This window comes from Caloenas nicobarica, chromosome 1, assembly GCF_036013445.1.
Source record: "Caloenas nicobarica isolate bCalNic1 chromosome 1, bCalNic1.hap1, whole genome shotgun sequence".
NCBI classification, from domain to species: Eukaryota; Metazoa; Chordata; class Aves; order Columbiformes; family Columbidae; genus Caloenas; species Caloenas nicobarica.
In genome coordinates, this window is record NC_088245.1 from 40,447,625 (window position 1) to 40,467,676 (window position 20,052).

A 20,052-nucleotide genomic window follows, 5' to 3' on the forward strand; every position below is an offset into this window, starting at 1 on the left:
GGGTGTACAATCGCCCTTTTCTTTTCACTTAAAGGAGGGGCAAGCAGGCACGACAGGGGCCGTGAGAGCTCTCCCTTAGCCACTGAGGACACGGAGATGCTGCCCACCCATCCACCCAGCCAATCACCCCCCGGGCTCCCTCAAAAGCCGCCGCAGTCTCAAATTTTGCTTTGAAGCAAGATCCGCCTGCTCCGTGGTGTATTTATCAGAACAGTCATCTTAGAGCGTTCAACTGCTATTGTGGTGTTTTCTGGTGTTGGAGCGTGTTTTTCTCTGCCTCCTCCATTTTAATGAGTCATTCCAAAATCTGTGCTTGCTTCTAGACAAAAAACAAAACAAAACAAAACAAACAAACCAACACAGAGGAAAAACTACATTTTTCATTAAGCAGCTAGCATTCAGTTCACAGATGCAGAGTGACATATTTTGGTGTGTAGTGATGATGGTAACATCAGACTGCTGAAAGTAGAAATTAGGTCATGGCTGCCCTCACAAACTGCCAGTCAAGCTATTTAATAAGTTCCAGGCAGTTACACCTGAGCAAACTCAGTGAAGGCCACAGCTTTACACAAATACTAACTGGAAAACAGTGGAGCCTTCTGCAGAAGTAGCCAAGAGCAATTTGACCTGCAGGACGATGAAGTTTGAACAAGCGAGGACCCACCGCGGCTCTCAGAGCTGATGGCACGCTGCGAGGTTGACAGTGTGGAAAAGCAACCGTTTGAAGCCAGATAGCTCTGGCATGGTGAGGAAGCACACAGGTACCCATCCTCCCAGCCCACTGGTGCTTGTCTGACGCCAGTGAAACGATGAAGGGACTGAAACTAGGAGAAAACTGTTGAGCCCTGTGTGTTTCCACTGGGTTTGCTGGCTGCGCTGGCTCCGTGAGGGCCAGCTGGGCTGGCGGGACTGTATCACCAGGAGCAGGGTGAGGGAAAAGGGCTGCTTTCTTTCCTAGCAGCAAATTGATTTAGATCAGATAAAACATCGGGTGAAACTGCATTTTAAATGCTTTCCAAGGTGACACTGTCCTTTACAGCTGTGAGGCGACGCAGGTGCTCCATTAATGCTCACATCAGCCTGAGTAATGTCTGCAAAGAGAAGCAACCGGCAGCGTGAAGCTGCACAGCAGGAGAAGTTGTTCTCATTCCTCAGCTGGGGAATAACCAGCTTCATTCCCAGCCCCTGCAGAAAGGCACTAATTAGGCTTGTGCTCCCGGCTGCTCAGCAGCACGGCTCTCCAGCCGAGCTCCACGCGAGCCGCTCCAGGTCGGTACCGCGCCATGGCCGCTGCGAGGCCGGCGGGCTCGGGTCAGCGACGCAGGCGCCATCAGGCACGCAAACACACCCGTGTCGCCAAGCAGCCATAATCTGAGCTCTGCATGCGTGCGGCCGCAGGCAGGGAAGGCGACGCTGCCCCGCGCTGAGCGTTATCTGAGGGAGCAGGAGGCCACGGCGGCATCGCCTCAGAGGAGCCGTGCCAGCCACCAGCTCCCGCCTGACCTCAGCGGGACTTCGTGTGGAGAACAAAACGGGACGCTGCCTGTTAAAGGCGCGGTGGGGGGGGACACATGCCGCTTCGAGAGGGGCAGATCAGCGCAGGAACAAGGGTGCGGTGACAGACGCTGCTCCCGCTCCCACCGCCATGTGCCTGCCCCGCTGGGGCCGCTCGCCCGCCTACCCCCCACCCCGCAGCATCTGGCCTCTGTCGGGCCCTGGCCAATGGCAGCTCACAGCGACCGCGAGCAAGCCCCTCCAGCCAATGAGCGCCCCCTTTCCCACGTGGCGAATTGCGTGATGCTTCCCATGCCAGCGCCCCGTCTTTGTTGGCGGTTGAACATCACCGCCCCCACGCCGCGCGGGAGGGGGAGAACGAACTCAGCTGCTCCGGTCACGTGACGCGGGGACGAGCGGGGCGGCTGCGCGCGATATAGTCCCTCCGTCCCTGCCCCGTCGTGCGGCGGTGGCTCTTGTCGCCGTGTCGTTTAACCCATAGCAGAAAGGCAGGTGGGAAGTCCAGAAAGACAGGCTACAGGCCGCCGGGCGCTGGCGAGAGCCCGGTGACGCTTGGCGGAAGGACACCTCACAGCCGGATCTTGTTTCGCTGAATCCCGCTGCTATATAAAGGCGGCGCGCGGGCGGTGCCACCTCATTGTGTCTCGGTGACGGGAAGTGGAGGTTGTGTGAGAGTCTGTGCGCGCAGCAGCCTCCCGCGCGGCGCGGACCGGAGCAGTCTCCCCTCCCCTGGCCGCCATGGCTCTTTAAGGGCGGCAGGGCCAGCGGCGGCATCGGCCAGTGCAGCAGGGGCAGCAGCAGCGGCGGCGGCCTCAGCACACCCCCGGCATCTGCAACCATGGCGTGAGTATCGTGTGTGAGGGACGGGAATTCCGTCACCTGTGTGCTGCTAGTCGTATTCGTCTCCCCTTTTAAGTGGCCTTTTCAGGCTAGGTGTATCACCCATAGGGTAAGGAATGGTATCTCCCGGGGGGGGAGGGAGGGGAAGTATCTGGGTAATAGGACGGGAGGAGGAGGCATCTTTGTGTGGGCTCCACTTCCCCGGCAGCGGCGGGTGTCAGAAATGGCAGGAAATGCCACTTCAGACGAAATTACAGGGAATTCCCGTGTCTTTTATCGTTCGAGAAAACTCATTTCCCGAAAGCGTGGTTTTTTTTTTTTTTTCCATTTCATGGGGTTGCCGTGGGAGTAAGAGCAGCACATTGCTGGGGGAGACGGGGAACTGGAGTTCTGGGTGTGAGGACCACTGGGTGTATCGTCCCGAGATACCCAGGGGCTGTCGGTACGGATGGGCAGCGGAGCTGTAATCCTTTAGTGCTGCAGCGTTCATTCTGCCTTGGTGATCTGGACAGGCTTCGTAACCCTCTGGAAGCTCGAGTGGAAAAAAATAAGGGGGGGGTGAAGAGTGGGGGGGTTGTCACTCGATTCGGTTTCTCACACAAAAGCCCTGCGCCGTGAGCGGGTTGGTTTCAGGACGGGCCCGTTGTCCTTGTCCGGGGTGCCGGGCCCCGGGGAGCCGGCGCTGGAAACGTGGCACGACACAAAATGGCGGCGGCGGGGCGGGCGGAGCGGGACGCGGCGGGGCCGCGAAATGGCTGCGCTGCCGGCGGGGCGGGAGGCAGGGCGGCGGGGCGGGGCCCTGCCCGCCTTCGGGCAGCGTGGAGCCCGGGGGAGACTCGCACTTGGAGCCCGGCTCTGGGGAGCCTTTAGTGGGGAATTAAAAGCCTAAAGATGTCATGTCGCAAGCAAACAGCCCCGCAAATGGAGGAGTTAGACAAGCCTCTAGAGTGCTGCCACACCTCTAAAGTTGCCTTGCTTTTGAAAAGCTGCTATGCTGGTCAAACAAGTACTGATGAATTAAAGTTTTGTTTGCAGGTTTTTCAAAGCACCACACAGCAGCATTGCTGTAGCCGACGAAAAGACCTTCTCCTTGTCTACTTCCTTTGACATCAAAGCGTTAAAAACTGAAGAAGATGAGCCTCTTGAACAACGAGATGCTGTTGGGGGATTCATTATCCCCCTTCAGCCAGCCGTGTTCGGTGGCTGAGGAAAGTTTGGGACTCCTAGATGACTACCTGGAGGTGGCCGAGCCCCTCGGTTCGCATGGGTTCTCCAGCGACAAGGCTAAGGCAGTCTCCTCCAATTGGCTTGCTGTGGACAGTTTAGGCAACACCATAGGTAGCAGCCAGGGTAAGTCATTTATTTGCATAAAGTGCATCAATCACAGTGGCACATAATATATTGAGTAACATTCCAATTTAAAAAGTTGAAATTGGTAGGTTTTCATAAATATTAAGACAACCCCATGTGCATACCTCTGCTTGGAAGCCATGTGTACCACACTGCTTGCACAATACAGAATTGCTGGTTACTGGACTGGTGTATGGTAAAATGACACTTCTGTTGCCCTTTTAATAACATACCAGCTCCTGTGGTGCTGTTCCCTGGCAGAGGTCACAAGAAGCAAGCATGGCTGTATGTTTCAAATAGCCCTGAATTCTTCTGGTCTTGGAGTAAGGGGGAAGGAATGTCAGAACAGCTGATGGCTTCCATGGTACCATGCAGTGTTACGTAGCTAAATGGCAGAGGATTTTTTCATACCAATATAAGAGACAATGTTAAAAGATTAATTTCTAGATTTTCAGGTGCTTAAATTGCATTGGTTGCTGTTCTACTGAAATGGTCATTTCTTTATTGTACAGAGGATGCCTTTTCTGGCATGGAGTGGATGGTGGAGAAGATGGATCTGAAGGAATTTGATTTTGATGCTCTGTTAGGTATGGAACATCTGGAAGCCACCTCACCAGACGAGCTGATGGCCACGTTGGAAGACACGTGTGATCTCCTATTTAACCCTACCATCCAGGAATTTCACAACAAAGAGCCTCCACTGATAACTGACCTAATCACCCATCTCCCCGAATCTCCCATGGGAACAGATCCAATGGCCCCATTTGCTTCCCTTTGGTCCTTTCCCCTCTCCCCAGGGTCTCTGACTTCCACTCCAGACCATTCATTTAGTTTAGATCTAGGTAGTGAAGTGGATGTTCTGGAAGGAGAAAGAAAACAGGAGGGCCCCACCTATGTGGTAGTGATCACCAAGTCCGAGAAAGAGGAGGAGAACCATTCAGATGACAGTGGAATATGCATGAGCCCAGACTCCTACCTGGGAACACCCCAGCACAGCCCTACCCATTCGCTTGGGTCCCCCCATGACCACCAGTTGCCCACAGATGCCACCTGTGGCTCCGTGCGGTCCAAGCCATATGATTACCCTGCAGAGAAGGTAGTGCCAGCAAAGATGAAAGGAGAAAAGAAAATGGATAAGAAACTGAAAAAGATGGAGCAGAATAAGACAGCTGCCACACGATACCGGCAGAAGAAGCGGGCGGAACAGGAGGCACTGTCTGGGGAGTGCAGAGAGCTAGAGCAGAAGAATCAGGCCCTGAAGGAGAAAGCAGATTCCCTTAGCAAGGAAATCCAGTACCTAAAAGATCTGATTGAAGAGGTCCGCCAGGCCAAGGGCAAAAGAGCTAGAGTCCCTGAGTAGGGTAATAAGTAGTGTTTATGTGCATGTATATAAGCTTGCTGCTAAAGCTGTGTATTGCTGTCTAATAAATTATTTTACAGTAAACGTGCAGTTCTTGTGTGAGATCTGGGTACCCAGAAAACAAGCACAACTTGCACCACATGTAGGTGTAAATACAAACACCAAGCTGTAGGGTGTACTGATGTCTTCAGAGAATGTGCTGTTCTGCTGGGCGAGTGCACAGAGTGCGGTCAGTCTGTACAAATGATGCAGTGACTCCAATGGCTTGTCACCTGCAGTTTACGTGTTTCAGCAGTTCTACATCAGATACATAAACTGGTGTGGGGGGTGTCAAAGTGATGTGCACCCAGTTCTCCAGTAGCAAAAGCATTCAATTTAAATAACTTGGAGGGTCTGTGCAAGGTCTTTGTACAAGATAAGCTAAAGGCTCTGGTGGGAGGGTCATAATTTCTGAAGGAGAGAAATGGGTACAAAACATGAAAAAATGGTTGTGAACATAAATAGGAAGAAATGAGTAGCTCACTTGGAAATACTCCAGAGTGAGTCATGGCAGTGTTGAACTGGTTCCTCTGGTTTCTCATCTCCACATGGCTCCCCAAATATGTCCAAAACATGGTCAGGAGGTGTGTTTCCTGACCCAAGCTGGTGGGGTGGGAGTAGGGGCAGCTCTCACACTGTGGTTAAGTCAGCTGGGCCAGATGGGTTGGGTTACCCTTAGTGCTCTTAAAGTCAGAAGACATTCATGTTCCAAAGTGTGAAAGACTTGGAGGCTTCTTCTGACAGCCACAGAGTAGTGTCCAATTGGAAGGTGTAAACATAAATTTAAATCTGCCAAGGGAACAAACAGATGAGTTGGTCTATAAAGCTAGACCAGCTCTACTGCTGAGGCAGCCCGGGGGCTGGTGAGAGAGCTGGAGCAGCGTGTGTGTGCTGGGGACACAGGTGGGGGTTGTTGACAGCGAGCTGCAGCCTGGCTCCTGGGGTTTGCATTGCTCAGTGGGGCCATGGTAGGCAGGTTAACGCTGGTGCCAGTGTGGCAACAGAAAAGATGCAATGGGGAAAAAATAAAACACAACCCTACTGTGATGGCCTCTATTACACACTGAAGAGGACTTGGATGCAAAGACTACAGGCAGGAGCCTGTGTAGCAGGGTGGTTTCTGCCTGTAGATATTAATTAGTGCCCTGCTATTAGGGAGTAAGTTTATAGTCTAAGCACTCAATGCAACTAAATTTTTTTAGACTGGTTCTAGTTCTGTGAGGTTCTGAATGTCAGTGAAGTTCCACATCCAGCATTGCCATACTCTGCTAATAGAAGCTTCAGGATTTGGGACATTGATTTTTTTTTTTTTTTTTTGGCCACTGATACTCAGATTTAGCAGCGCCTAATCCCTGCTTGGCCTGCTGGAGCTGGCTTTGGCATGTGGACGTGCACATTTTTCCCTGAGGAGTTAAGATTCCTTCTCACTTGCACTGACATGACCCAGTAAGCTGCCCAGCTCAGGCACCTGCACGTCCCCGTCTGGCTGGCGCTCACACGCAGTGTGGTGGCTTCAGGACTGGCCTTGGCCAGAGCTGGGCTCCAGCCAGCACCAGAGCAGGGAGCAAAAAGGCCCCTAATGGTATTTAAAACAGAAAGTAGTTTGTTTGATTGCAGCCTTGGGGGGCGGGGGGCGGGAGGCCTGTGTTTCTGACACTTAAGCTCCTTGTGTCCTCAAGCTAGGGGCGCAGTCCTCCAGCCCTATTCGTTGCCCAAGCCATTAGCTGGTGTGTGACATGGGACAACAGCCATGCGCTCTGGGACCTGCTGCCTGGGGGCTCCTCCAGCAGCAGATGAAGGAGGTGGCTGCTGGCAGCTGGCAGCCAGTTGCCAGCAGGGAAGGCTGAGCAGGTCAGGCCCTTGGTGGTGACGTGACCTGCCGGTGCTTACAGCTGAGGCCTGGGTGACACGGATGCTACTTCACTTACAGCAAAAAGACTCCCTCTCAGGAGCTAGGGCTCATGCCACATTGAAAATGGGTAACTAGGACCATCACCTTGGGTTTCATGAGGCAGTGAGTTCCTTGTTGTTTCAGTAGCCTTGGCCTGGATGACTCACCTTCATGGGAGCATCTGCTACACCTCTCATCTCGCAGACAAGTGCTCTGACATGTACTGTGTAAGTGGGGAGCACTGCAGGCTGGCAGCACATCACAGTCCTGCTTCAAGTGCTGCTTTGCTCTCCAAAGCTTATCGGTCACCGCATGCAGGGATGGGGAACTGTTCTGTTTTGTGAGGTAAAGCAACCTAATAGGTTTCTTTCAGATCAGCTGGACCTGCAAAGCTGGGGACAGGGGTAACTAGAGGCAGGAAAGCCCAATGAGCAGGACAATCTTGCCCTTGATGGGTCAAATCTACACCTGAGGTGACTGTTGATGTGCTTGATCTCAGCTGAGCCACAGAAAACAGGGTGACCTGTATGAGTGTACGAGCAAGTGGCTTCTCTGAGCAGGGCAAGCCTCTCCTCTCCTCCCCAGGCTAATCCCCCTTTCCAGCCATGGGGCAACCACTTCTACTTCCCTTAGAGCCATTGCAACTTCTGCTTAAGCCTGCCAGCAGCCTGTGTTGTGAGGGTAGTGGTTATATTTTTGCAGCCCCTGCTCAGCTCACCCAAAGCCTGGAAAGATGTCAGTACCTTTGTCCACCACCCCATGGCAGGGCTCTCTGCGAGCCTCCCCTGACTAAAATATTTTTTTTTCTTTTGAGTTCGTGCTCTGCAGGCAGATGAGGCAGCATCTGTGCTGGCCAGTAGATACAGGGTTCTAGTTTCTACAGCCCTCTGGAGAATACGTAGCTCCAGTTAACCAAATTACACTCACTCCAGGAAAGGAAGATCAGAGCTGGGAGAGGAGACAAGGGATGCATGACGCACCCATCCTGCTTCACTCTCTGCCCCTTGTCCAGGTGTGTGTTTTATAGGACTCCTTGCAGGAGAACCAGACACTTGCTCTGAGGGAGCAGCTGGCATCGTTACTGTTTGCTGAGGCTCTGAGCTTGCAGCTTTGCAGAGGCAGCCAATATGGCAACCTTATGCAACGCCTGCTGAAATGACGCTGCGTTTCCATACTTAGTAACTTCGTTAAGATTTTACACTGGCTAGAGATGAGGGCTGACTCTTCCGCTGCGTTTGTCATTTAGCCTTTTCCTCCCGGCTTGTGTTAGGCACAGCTGGTGTCACACCACTTGGCTCTGCAGCCCAGCAGCTTGTCCAGCCTGCTGCAAGAACACCAAGGACACGGTCACGTTACAAACCCCAGCCCACAGGAGAAAAAAAGGTCTGAGAGCCTCCTGCCTGGTGACTGATTTTACATTTTGCAAACTGCAGAAGCTGTCTTCTTTTTCTCACAGCCTCTCAGAATAAATGTGCTTCAATCGAATCCTTGCAGCTTGCATACAGTGTGATACCATGTCCAGAAATAGATTGTAGTGCATGAAATACAGGCTTTACATACCCCGGGAGCAGCTCAGTTGTTCTATATACTTGGAAACAGCAGAATTCCCCCAATATACGTTATATAAATGCTGTTTCAATCTGAAGTTGGCACGGCTGAAGGGATTTCTGTCTCAGTTATTTTTCCTTTGAATTAGGGGCAGTGAAGTGGACTTCACACGCACAGTGTGGATGACCCTCAGGCTGCTGGTTCCTGAGCTGACTTTGTGCTACATGGTAAACATGAGTCTGATATTTCCATACATAACCAAACAACCCCTGGCGGTTCACTGCTCACAAAGCTGCTCTGCCAACATACGGCCTCTTCTCACGAGCTTGTTTCTGCTGTTATCAAGATATTTATAACCACCTTCCTCTTCGCCCTGCCTCTAGAGAGGCCCAGGTGCTTGCACTTCTCTTTACAAACGAGAAGAGGAAACCACCCCCGCTGACCACTTCTTCGCATGCCTGCGCAGAGAACCAGATGCACCTTTGCAGCGCGCTTACAAAAATAAATCCCCAGCTGCAGCTTTGGAGAATGAAGGAAGAATGACGATAAAATCTTCCAAATAGCTTTTGCCCTGGCAGAAAGCCCAGAAATAGCTGCAAGGACAGGCTGTCCTTTGGGAGATGAATGCTCCCTCGGCGCTGCTGAGCTGGACTGGTAGAATAAAAATGTGGATTATTCTGATCGAAACAATTTCACACAGTGGCAGTCTGGTCACAGCCCCCTCTCCCCCAGCCCCAAAGCCATATTTTCTCCAGAGAGGAGTCATGTGCCCCTTGAAAAAAATATACTCCTTGTCTTGCCTGCACTTCCTACAACCTCATTAAGTATTGCCTCACCTTTTTTTTAAAGGTATGGTTCAGCTTTTGTTCTTGGCATATCCATATACTTCCTCTGTTTTGAGATGTCCCTTGCTTTCTCAGCCCTCACTGCTGTGTAGCCCCCCTTCTTCTCCACTTATTAAACCTGTTTCTAATTCAGAAAGCCTTTTTTTTGGTGTGGGAAATTACACATTTTTGTTTAGAATCACACGTTTTCTTTATTTTTCCATAGGCTTAGGCCTTCAAAAACAACAGGATCTATGTTGTCCTTCCTGTATGCATAATTTCTATATTGTGTATACTATTTTTTTCTTAATACAGTCAGAGTAGCTTCTGGAGACAACTTCCCTTCCTCTGTCCTCCCGATGTATTCACAGCCTTGCCGTGCATTCCAGCACATATGCTCCTGTTACGCTTCATTCCCAGTGCAAAGACAGTCTTGGGGTCTTACCATGAGTAACCCTTGCTGGGCCAGAAAAGCTCATTTCTGCTGATTTTCCCATTGAAACGCTTCAGGTTGTTTAGCTGGGGCTTGTGAATTAACAGAGGAGCCTGGTCCCCCAACCTAGGCAATACTATTTTGTCTCCTCAGGTGTCCCAGGTATGCTGTCCCTGCATTATTTTCAGTGTGCTCATGCAGTGTCACAAGCCACCGAATGAAGCCGGCTCTACCCACAAGCTCCAATTTCGCTATTACCTAGGTGCATGTTCTCCAATTAATGGCTAGCTGCCTCTCATTTCTCCTTCAGCTGCTCTTTTCCTCCTTTTTACACATACACACCCTTCAAAAAAATGGCAAGGAGTGAGTTCCAAGTGCATCAGACATGTCAGCTTAATTTATATAGGGCAGAGAATCTCCTTGTTCTGGCACTCCTCTGCATCTCCATTGCAGCACATGGACAGTCAAAGAAAGAGACATGGTCTTTGCCTCCCGTTAAAGGAGATAAATGGACTTGCTGGCACACAAATGGTGCAGCTCAGGACAGACCAGCTTGGCTGGATTACTGGTTAGCCCTGCCAACAACTGATCTGTTCAGAAAAAGGTGCCTGTAAGCCTGTAGACAGCTGCAGCGCAACCTTCATGCTTTTTATGTCTCCTGCCCCCACCAGTTAGTGGTTGGCACTGTTAATCCTATTTAATGTAACTATGGATAGACATGCAAACCTTTAATCTGTCTCAAACCTACTAACCCTTCCGCCTGGCTTGGCTGGAGTTCCACATTTTGAGCAGGCATTAGGCAGCCTGTCTTCTTTTATGCTCCTCATTTTTAATTGAATTGATGGGTCTCCTTGTCTCAAAATGAGAAACTTCCTTTTGCTGTAACTTTTCATTTGTGAGTTATTCAGGGCACTGCTGCTGTGCATCCTTTCTACAATAACCAGTCCCTTACCTGAAGCATTTGGGAGCCCATCAGGGTTGTCAGTGCTGATGCTGTGCTGATCATCAGCAAGACTGAAATGGGAGTCAGTCCTGAAAAAGAAACGAGAAGCTGAGATTCCCAAAGGTTTTTAGGACCCTCTCCCCAGTATTGCCCCGCAGCTTTTTCAGCATATTAAGTCATATTTGCCTGAGCAAGTTCTACAGTCTGTCTTTGTTCCTTTGCAGCCAGGTTTGTTACAGCTATTGCATTTCAGAGGTAAAAAGCTGGTTAGTGTCCTGAGCAACTGCATTTTCTTGGTTTACATTTACAGTCCTCCCCCCCATATAACACTGATATTGGCTGGTGTTGCTTTCTACACTAAAGAAGACTTGCTGACACAGCAGAGGCTGCATCGGTTTGCATTAGCTTCTACCTGTCCAAACAAATATTCCTGTTTGCTTTCCATTCACATAACAGAGGAATCAATAGGGCATTAACTGGCTTGATGAATCTTATTCACAAAAAGCTAACTCAACACTGAGGGTCTAGGGGTTGCTCTTCCTCCTCTAAACCATGTCCCTGGAAAGGTTCCACTGCATAAATAACACTCCAGATCTTTTATTTGCATTTATATTAAAGCTGCTGCTGCCACCTCCCATTCCCACTAGCTGCTGCCTGGGGGCGTGGATGCACTGTAAGATGGCACCCCCTCCTCCTTCCCCAGCTCCGCCACCTCTGTTCTCTGCTGCAGGACACTCAGCCGGTGTCGCAGAGCTGGGCAGAGCGCCAGCAGCCCAATGAGCTCGGACAGCATGCAGCCATCGAGATGCCTCCCCGCACCACCGCTCACAGCTGCACGGGACAGAAATTCCACCCGGCAGGTCCGAGGGCTGCGGGCGGCAGTGTTTGGCGTGGGAACCAGAGGTCAAATGGGAAAAGCAGCTACGGCAGCTGCTCCTTCCCTGAGCCCCGCTTCTCTCCTTTGTGTGGCGGCAAAGTCTGGCTGTGAGGAACAGAGAGATGACACAGGTTGCTCCAAGACAGGCACCTCTTGGGGTCCCAGCACAGCTTGAGGAGCTGGTGTGCTCTAGGCACAACTAGACCGTAACATGAGAAGGTGCTTAGCTCTAGCTTATCATCAGGCACATGCAACAGGCTGGTATCCATTCTCCCCTCTAGCATGAATACATTAACCTCAGAGGCCAACCAACTCCTGTCCTTATCTCCCCAGTATGCAGGTAGCACTGCTCTTCTTTCTGGGAGCTCCAGCTCTGCTAGAGAGGTGGAAAATCAAGGCTAGAACATGTCAGATCTTTGCCCCAGCAGAAGGTGGTTTATCTAGAGCCACCCATTCATTTCTGCTTGTTTTTCTCCCATAAGCTAAAGCTTAATGTACTTAAGGATACTGTTGGCTGTACAACAAAGTTTTATTTCATATGGCAAAATCCAGTCAGTCAGGTACCTTTACCCTCTTTAACAATACAACAATGTAGCCACAAGAAGTATGCTGATTGTGTTGGTACTAATAGTCTTCCAGCCAGTAATCTTTAGAACTGCCGTCCAACTTGAGAACTCCACAGATCAGGGGGAAGGGGGTGTTATCCTTGGAGAAAATTTCTCTAGGCCTCACTTTTAATTTCCTCATTAACTTTGTAAGAACAGCTTTTCTGTTTGCTTACATTTGCAAGCGAACAAGCTGGGTTTTGTACAGAAAGAGGGAACCACATCACCTGAGTGCTCCTTTCCGGAGCAACAAAGGATGGTTTCGCTCTCCTCCTGCAAACGGTGGCGTAGGAGGAACTGGTAGAGGAGGCATATGAGGTGACACGAAGGACCTCTGTAAGGTCAAAGGAACTACCAAATACTGAGGGCTTGACACAAAGTAACACCCCAGCAATTTCCTGCTTTCAAGTCAAGCTGTGGCACTGCCAGCTTTTTCACGCTATAGATAGTCTTCGTGACATCTCCACAGAGAGCTGTGTGTGCTCGACCAGCTCATACACACTGCGGCAGACGCAGGGTGCAGATGTCTTAAAGAAGACACGTGCTGCACACACATTTGGCTCAACTACTTTTTCAAATAATAGTGTTTCCATTCTTTTAAGAAGCAGTCATTCTCTTTTTTAAACATCTTTTTTAACTTTAGTAGCAACGAACAAGCTGAAAAAGAAGGGAACTGGTCTTTGAACTGTTATATATTTACCACTTTTGGCTGCAGATAGTTGAACTTGATCCTGTTACAAGAAATCCCCTCCCACATGCTATTACACAATTTCCAGAACACACATATTCGCTACTTCCCCCGTCTGGACCTTGTACATCTGGGTGACCTTCCCTCTCATGCAGACAAGAGGGAAAGAACACAGCAGAGGAGGAACAGCCTAATGAGGATGCCACAATTACAATCAAAAGGCACGGAAAGGTTACCAAATTCCCTTCAGTGCTGACATCTAACTGAGCTGCCACTCAGGTTAGCCAAGCCACTTGTAATCAGCTCCTGAGTCTAAGCAAAGCTTGGCATTAGCCCCTCTCCTTACCTCTTCTTTTCCAAAGGGAGCACACTTCCCATCTTCTTCGGCAAGGGGCGGGAAAGGGCAGTGGCAGGAGCTCTCCAGGGGCATATTTACAGTGGCTTAGCAAGGAAGAGTGTCTGTAACAACACTCCCACCTGCTGGGCCTTCTATTTGTTGCAGCAGAGAACTGAGCTACTGGTAGAAAAACTTCTCTTCAACCCAGCACCACAACCTCTGGCTCAGAAGATTTAAACTTCATGCGGAGACTGACACCTGGTCACAACCCCTCCTGGCTCCAGGAGCTGGCAGCACCCAGCAGCGGTGCCCTCCTGAATGGCGGTGAGAGGCTTAGGTTTAAGAATCCAAAGGACAACTTTATCCATGCAAGAGTTCTTCCTTGGAGAGACCGTGAGCAGGCAAGACAAGAGTCATCTCTGTTCCAGTCTGCACTCTTTGAAGGCCTGAGCATGTCAGAGAGAAGATTAAATACGTGTCAACGTGAATCAGAGAGGTGAATCACACAACTGAGTCATCCTAAAGAGAGGAATGCTTGGATCAGAACAGTGATACCGTTTGTCTTCATCAGTTGTAGCCTGTCATCATAATGACTATTACAAAGGCAAAGACAGGTAGTGCTTGCAACAATTATTTAATCAAATGACATATACAAAATGACTGAAACCCTGACAGAGGCTGTAACAAGAATAAAAACTGCAGGGCTACTCCGGTTTAACAGTCTTTCAAAGCATTCTTCCCTTCTGATGATCTATCACTGGCGGTCCAAAACGCTTCTCCATTCAGATACAGTACTTTAAAGCTCCCTGCCAAATTACACAGGTAGCAGAAGCCTTACATCCTGAGGAAAGGGAACAAGATTTATATTTGGCTTGGTTCACCCTTCTGCATTAAGAATGCAAGGCGTGCTGGCTGAAGGGAGATAATTATAAAGACAATGCATCTCAGAGCCAAGAGAACCTCCATGGCACGAGCTGGCCAGTAACAAGTTCTGCATAGATACAGAGCTGCTCTGCAAGCGTGACATTAAAGCTCTTGCTGACAGAAACAAGTGTCCTGTGTCCTGTCTCAAACATGCTGAAGAAATGGTCAGTCCTGTGTGTTCAGCACTCAGCTGCAGAAAGGCTGGAGCTGTGAGAATCCCTGTCACGTTATTTACGGTCTCCCAAAGTATTCTCTCTCAAATTTACGGAAATCTTCCTCAGTAAAGACAGTGCCCTGAGGCTTCTTCTTTGCCACCTTCTTTGGAGGCTGATCTTTGGACTTCCTGCCTCTGTTCTGCACAAGAACCTTCAGACAATAAAAAAGGAAAAAACAACAGTCATTGTTATCCAGACCAAACCACAAAATGATGATTTCCAAGCTCACCTGCAGCATCCCTGCTGTTCTACTAGTACCCTGTGATATCCTGGAATACCTCCAAAGAAAAGTGAGAGGCAATCACTGACTTTAACCAAAGCGGGTGACTGGGACAACAGCAAATACCAACTTAGTATATGGAATCAAATATGAAAACTACCCTCTGGTAACTGTCACGCAGACAGAAACATTGAGTTCAATTCAGATCTTTCTGAAACTGTGACCTTCTTTTATCTCGTCTCTCCATGAGAGAGCCTGAAAAACCAACAAGTTGGTGGAGTTTCCTCAGCATTTTCTAATATACCATTACCTCCTTTCACAACATCCAGCCTGAGCAACACTGGCCTAAACCACTTGGTTTGTTTATGTAAGTTACCAGCCTGTATCTCATAAAAATAGTCCAATATTCTAGCAGTGTCAGCTATTCCCTTCAAATCCTAGCACGCACCATCCACCTTTTGGAGAAGACCACTGGTTAAATTCTCAGGTTATGAGAAACATCACTCAGGATGCTACGAACTTCCTATTACGTGAGCTGGCAGCAAATTTAGCTCTTTGCTGAACAGCCTCCAGCTACAGAGAAAGCCAATTTGATTGACAGTGGGGAGGTCTGAACCAGGGCTTCTTCACCAGCTGAAGCTATGAAATATCTTTGGTAATTAAGAAAAGCCAATAGCTGTCAGCACATTTTAACTAGTATCAAAGAACATAATAGAGGACAACAATTCAAAAGAGTTTAAAGCTTAATAAGTTGTTTTGCCAGGGCAGAAAGAAACTTAACCTGACTCCTTCAGATATGGCCTCAGCTGGAACATCTGGGGCTGATTCCCATTCACCCGTGTTCCTCAGCGGAGGCAGACCCCCAGAGAAAGAAGTGACCATCTCACTTGCTCTGTGATGGCTTTGTTTGCAACAAGTCGTCTCTTCAGCATATACTGTAGGTTTTCGCTCAGGTGGTTCACAGCTTTCTTCTTATGATACTCCTCTAGGTCAGAGCAGAGTGGGACAAAACATCAGCAGCGCACAAGGATTGATCAGGAAGGCCCCGGGAGAAAGAGACACTGCTAGAGCTCAGCGATAGGGGTGCTTCCACAGACCAGGCCGTTTTTAAGCAGGGGACACCGAGCAGGCACCCAGGAGGACCACACGGGGAGGGGCGGCTAGAAGCGACCGGGGCGGGCGGCTGCGGGACAGCACAAGGGAACAGGGTCCGAGGGCTGCGCAGGGCGGCAAAGCTGCTTCCCGCCCCGCCCCGGAACCCAGCCACGACTCACCTATCGCCGACTTCACGACTCTGCCCTTGACCGTGGCCTTGTTCCTCCGGGGCTCCGCCGCCGCCGCCGCCTTCCTCCGCCTCGCAGCGCCCGCCGCTCTGGGGCCGGCCCGCTCCTGCCGCAGTCCAGGCGGGGCCTTTCCCCGGCCTGCAGCGCGAAGAGGGACGGGGTTACTCGAGCCGCACGCCGGGAATCACCCTCCCCACGCCTCCCGGTCCCCGCGGACCCACCCGGCGCCTCCAGCAGCTCCAGGCCCCGCCGCAGCAGGGAGGCCGACATGTCCGCGCACAACCCACCGGCAGCCAACTTCCGCCACCTCGCCACACTTCCGCCCGGGCGTGAAGCCGCTTCCGTCTCCGCAGCGCCACACTTCCGGCGCCGTGCGCGGGCTGGCGCTGCGGCGGCGCCTGGGCCCGAAGGCCGGTGCGCCATGCTGTGGCGCCGTGTTGCGTGGAGGCCGCCCGAGGCTCGTCCTGAGCTCGCATCGCCCACAGCGGGTGCGCCGGCCTGTCGCTGGTGGCCCTTACTTATCGCCCCTCTCTCCTGCCTCGGCAGTGTGAGTCCCGGCAGGCTCGCTGTGTTCCACCTTCACAGAGCCACTGCAGTTGGGCCCAGGCTCCCCAGGGGCCTTCACAGGGATAGTGACAGGCCAGCAGGAAAGGGGACAGCAGCAGCCGTGTCATGTTTTGTCTCGGTAAGGCCCCAAAATCCAGGTTTAACGGTGTGCTAGACTCCTCAGGCACAGAGGTTCACTCTGCCATGAATCACATCTATTATTCAGTGTTACTTTAGTCCATTTATTTAAAGCTCTCTTCCCCTGTTTTTGTCCCTCTAGAGATGGTGCTAATATCTGCTAAATTTAGCTATCGTCTGAATAGAGCTTATTCAATTATAGCCAGTGCTGGCAGTAGCAAGTGATACTGGAGAAGATGGAGAGAGGTTTATAGTCCCTCAGACATGTCCTGCAGCGAGAAAGTGATAACAGGCGGCTCTCATTGTTTCTCGTAGTAGTGATCTCTAATGGGGTCTGATAACAGTTAAACCTCGGTTCATTAAAAGGCATTCATTCTCTGGAAGTTGTTCTGCAGCCTCTGCAGATGTCACCTCCATGCCTGTCTTATTGTTCATTCACTTCCGAATCCCTGCCTGTATCTGCTGGTGTGATGGTGCTAATACATTTGTCTGGACAGGACCTACTCAGTGCTCGTTCCTGGCTTCAGGGCTGGGGAGTGTTAACCATTTACTGCTTGTTAAGTTTCTCGCTTCTCAATTTTCCTTTTACAGTAATCTGAACCATTTTTTTGCTTGACTCGGAGGGACAGCCACCAGGTGTGTAATGCAGAGCACTTCTCAATTTTCTTGTTTTCTGTTAGTATCTAGTGGAAGACAGAGCTCGCTCAGCTCTTAGTTCCCTGCCAGGTTTGTCCCCCATTTGTGTGAAAGCTGACAAAGTTACAATGAGGTTATTGTAGTTTTGCAAAGCAGAAACTGAACAAGCAATGAGTTAATAGCCTGTTGCTGAAATTGAAGAGAGCACTAGAGAGCATTCTAGTCAGCAGAAGATTTGTTATTACTTGTATACTTAGATTATCTTTATCTTGGTCAGAGTGAGATAAATGGTAGCTGCCAATGATCTTACCATGGGGGAAGTGTTTCCAAAAATACTTCATCAGTCAAGTGCTCTCTTTTAGCTCCTAAAATACAATTTACAGGTTCTTTGTAAGCTGCTCATGGTTACATATTGCATAGTGTATTGAAGACAGCTTATTCTACTGGTTAAACACTGTATTTGTGTCATTTAACTTTATTAGGAACACCTAATAAAGTGTTACACATGCTTGCTGTCAAAATGGTGCAACCTCATAAGTGCCTTGTGAAGGCACCTGATGCAAAAACATCTTTGTTACCAACACTATAAACCATGTTTAACAAATTAGCTTGGTACAGGCAGCACTGATTCATTGTCCTGTTGATGGAAAATAAATGCCCTTTCTACCTCAAAAGCAGACCACTACTGATACTATTCTATTTCGATTTCTGCTGCGCCAATTAATGAAGCTCTCAATTATGTAGGTCTCTCAGAAAATCTGACTCCCTTCTTATTAAACACCTTCAGTAGCAAGAAACCATAACACAGGCAATGCCTCCTTTGACCAGCAAGGCTGAGTGCAGACTTGCTGTGATTTTAGTCAGCAATTACCTGCAGAATAAAATTTAATGAGCGCACAGGGGTCACCGTGCTGAGGAGGGAAGGCAAGGCTCTTTCTTTAAGCGCATTCACAGTCTCCTGCTGCAGAGTCTGCTCAGGCTCTTGGAGCTTGTTAGTGCACCAAGAAGTTAAGTGGATGTGCACTTCGTGGTGGGATGCGGTCCTCAGGTTTGGATCTGTTGTCAAAGATCAGGGTCCAGCATGGGCCATGGGTTTTTTAATGCTTCGGGAAATCACGTAGCTATTATTAATACATTAGATTTCTTCAGCTCTTTTTAAGAGGATCTGGCAGCCTTTCTCAAAGCATTGTTAGAGATGTTCCTTTTCCCCAGGTTTCCCATAGCAGAGACTCGTGCATGGATTCCAGAAATTCTTCTAAAATAAATAATTTATTTGCAAGGTACAGTGTAGAGCAGCTTGAGCTGGTGCCTCCTGGAGAGGGACCCTCAGCAGAAAAGAATTTGGACAATGCAAGGCCCCACCCCCCATGCATCACTCCACGCCAGTTGCAGAATTAGAGTCTGGGGTCTCCTTGTTTTTCATTAGATCTCTTGATTTTCATCAGGCAGGCTGTCAATTAAAGCTCTGACCTTCAGTTGCTGTTTTGCACCTGCAGCTGAAGAAAATACATTCTTGGTAATAGTGAAAACAGCCTTTTCTTTTGTCTTCTGTTAGGTGTAGTTCTGTTCTGTTCCTTATCTCCGGGGACGCTGCACCCCTGATCTTCTAGCTTGAAGATTCTCAGGCCTTTCTTCACTTTACGAAGCAGAAAGTTTCAAAGGTTCACAGCTTGCAGAAGTTACACTATGCAAACTTACTTATGCTAAGCGAATTCTATATTAGCAGTTTCTAAACAAGTTCTATAAGAAGCAGTATACCCAATAATTCAGTAAGTTAAGGCTTACTGGTCATTAATGTTTCTCCTAGTGGCATTCTGGCTCCAGCTGTGCTTGCTCTTGGCAGACATGGTGATATTAGTGTCTGTTGTCTCTCTGTCTGGGTGGCTGTGCTACGACTAATACCTATCACCCTCCTGCAGACCCAGGTGCAGAGTTTTCCCTTGTTCTTTGACTTTAGTAGTGAACTATGCTTACGTATTTTCCCTGCAGTGCTAAACAAGATTGGTTTATTAACGTATTAGGAACGCGTGATCATCTCATAATAAGAACTGCATTGTGCCTATGTATTATATGTTCCTTTAAACCTGTATATATCTAGAATTTAGGCATTTGGATCACATAATCTCCTCTTTTACATGTCATAAACCATAAAATATCCTCTGTTGACCTTAAAGTATGTTGACTAACCTGTCTTTGATAAACCTGCTTTATGTTGAGCACAGCATATAAAATCCTGTATTTCTCTTTGCAGGAGCTTCTGTGGCTTTATTACTCTCACAGTGAGGATGTTCCTTATTTTGTCATGATATACACATTTAACTACTGCTTTCTTTTACCTGAATCACTGTTGAAAGCAGTTGAGCAGATCCTATAAATAGCTTTTTCCAGACTAGTATGCGCTATTAAAATTTTACTGTTAGGAGACTTTTTGTCTATGTCAGTAAAAAAAAAAATCAGTATCTCATTGTATTGTTTTAAGGCCTCTGCTCAAATTAAAATTTCATCCAAGAAAACTCATCACTTTGTAATCCCTCAAAAATCAGTGCAGTTAGCTCTTTGAAGCACTTTGGGGACAGAATGAATGTCAAGTGGTGTTCATTTAAATGTATAACATCCAAATAAATTGCTGTCTTAGAGCCTGAATAATCTAACTTTGGATGGCAAAAACCACAGGCGCTGCATTTCAGATGGAGAATGTCTTTGTTTCTGAGAGTTAATATATCTTTGAAAGCTTTCTGCCACTAACGTTCATGTTTTATAGCTTTCTTTAAATCTCATGCCTCAGTGGGTACCCATGAGCTAGCTGGCTTTTCGATTACAAATAACTCGGCATACAGATC

At 49.1% G+C, this 20,052-nt stretch overlaps 2 protein-coding genes across 2 annotated transcripts; one reads left to right on the forward strand and one right to left on the reverse strand.

Moving 5' to 3' along the window:
* The first annotated feature begins 2,129 nt into the window (after nucleotides 1–2,129).
* ATF4 (activating transcription factor 4) lies at nucleotides 2,130–5,149 on the forward strand. Its single transcript, XM_065626749.1, has 3 exons — nucleotides 2,130–2,358; nucleotides 3,391–3,705; nucleotides 4,218–5,149. Exons 2-3 carry the CDS (start codon nucleotides 3,489–3,491, stop codon nucleotides 5,063–5,065), a joined length of 1,065 nt encoding a protein of 354 aa, XP_065482821.1. The 5' UTR covers nucleotides 2,130–2,358; nucleotides 3,391–3,488; the 3' UTR covers nucleotides 5,066–5,149.
* Nucleotides 5,150–12,174: 7,025 nt separating this feature from the next.
* Nucleotides 12,175–16,209, reverse strand: RPS19BP1 (ribosomal protein S19 binding protein 1). The gene is made up of 4 exons (XM_065645696.1): nucleotides 16,114–16,209; nucleotides 15,884–16,030; nucleotides 15,497–15,594; nucleotides 12,175–14,540 (listed from the first exon to the last, which is right to left on the reverse strand). The coding sequence occupies exons 1-4, from the start codon at nucleotides 16,160–16,162 to the stop codon at nucleotides 14,406–14,408; spliced, it is 429 nt and encodes a 142-aa protein (XP_065501768.1). The 5' UTR covers nucleotides 16,163–16,209; the 3' UTR covers nucleotides 12,175–14,405.
* Between the last annotated feature and the right edge of the window lie 3,843 nt (nucleotides 16,210–20,052).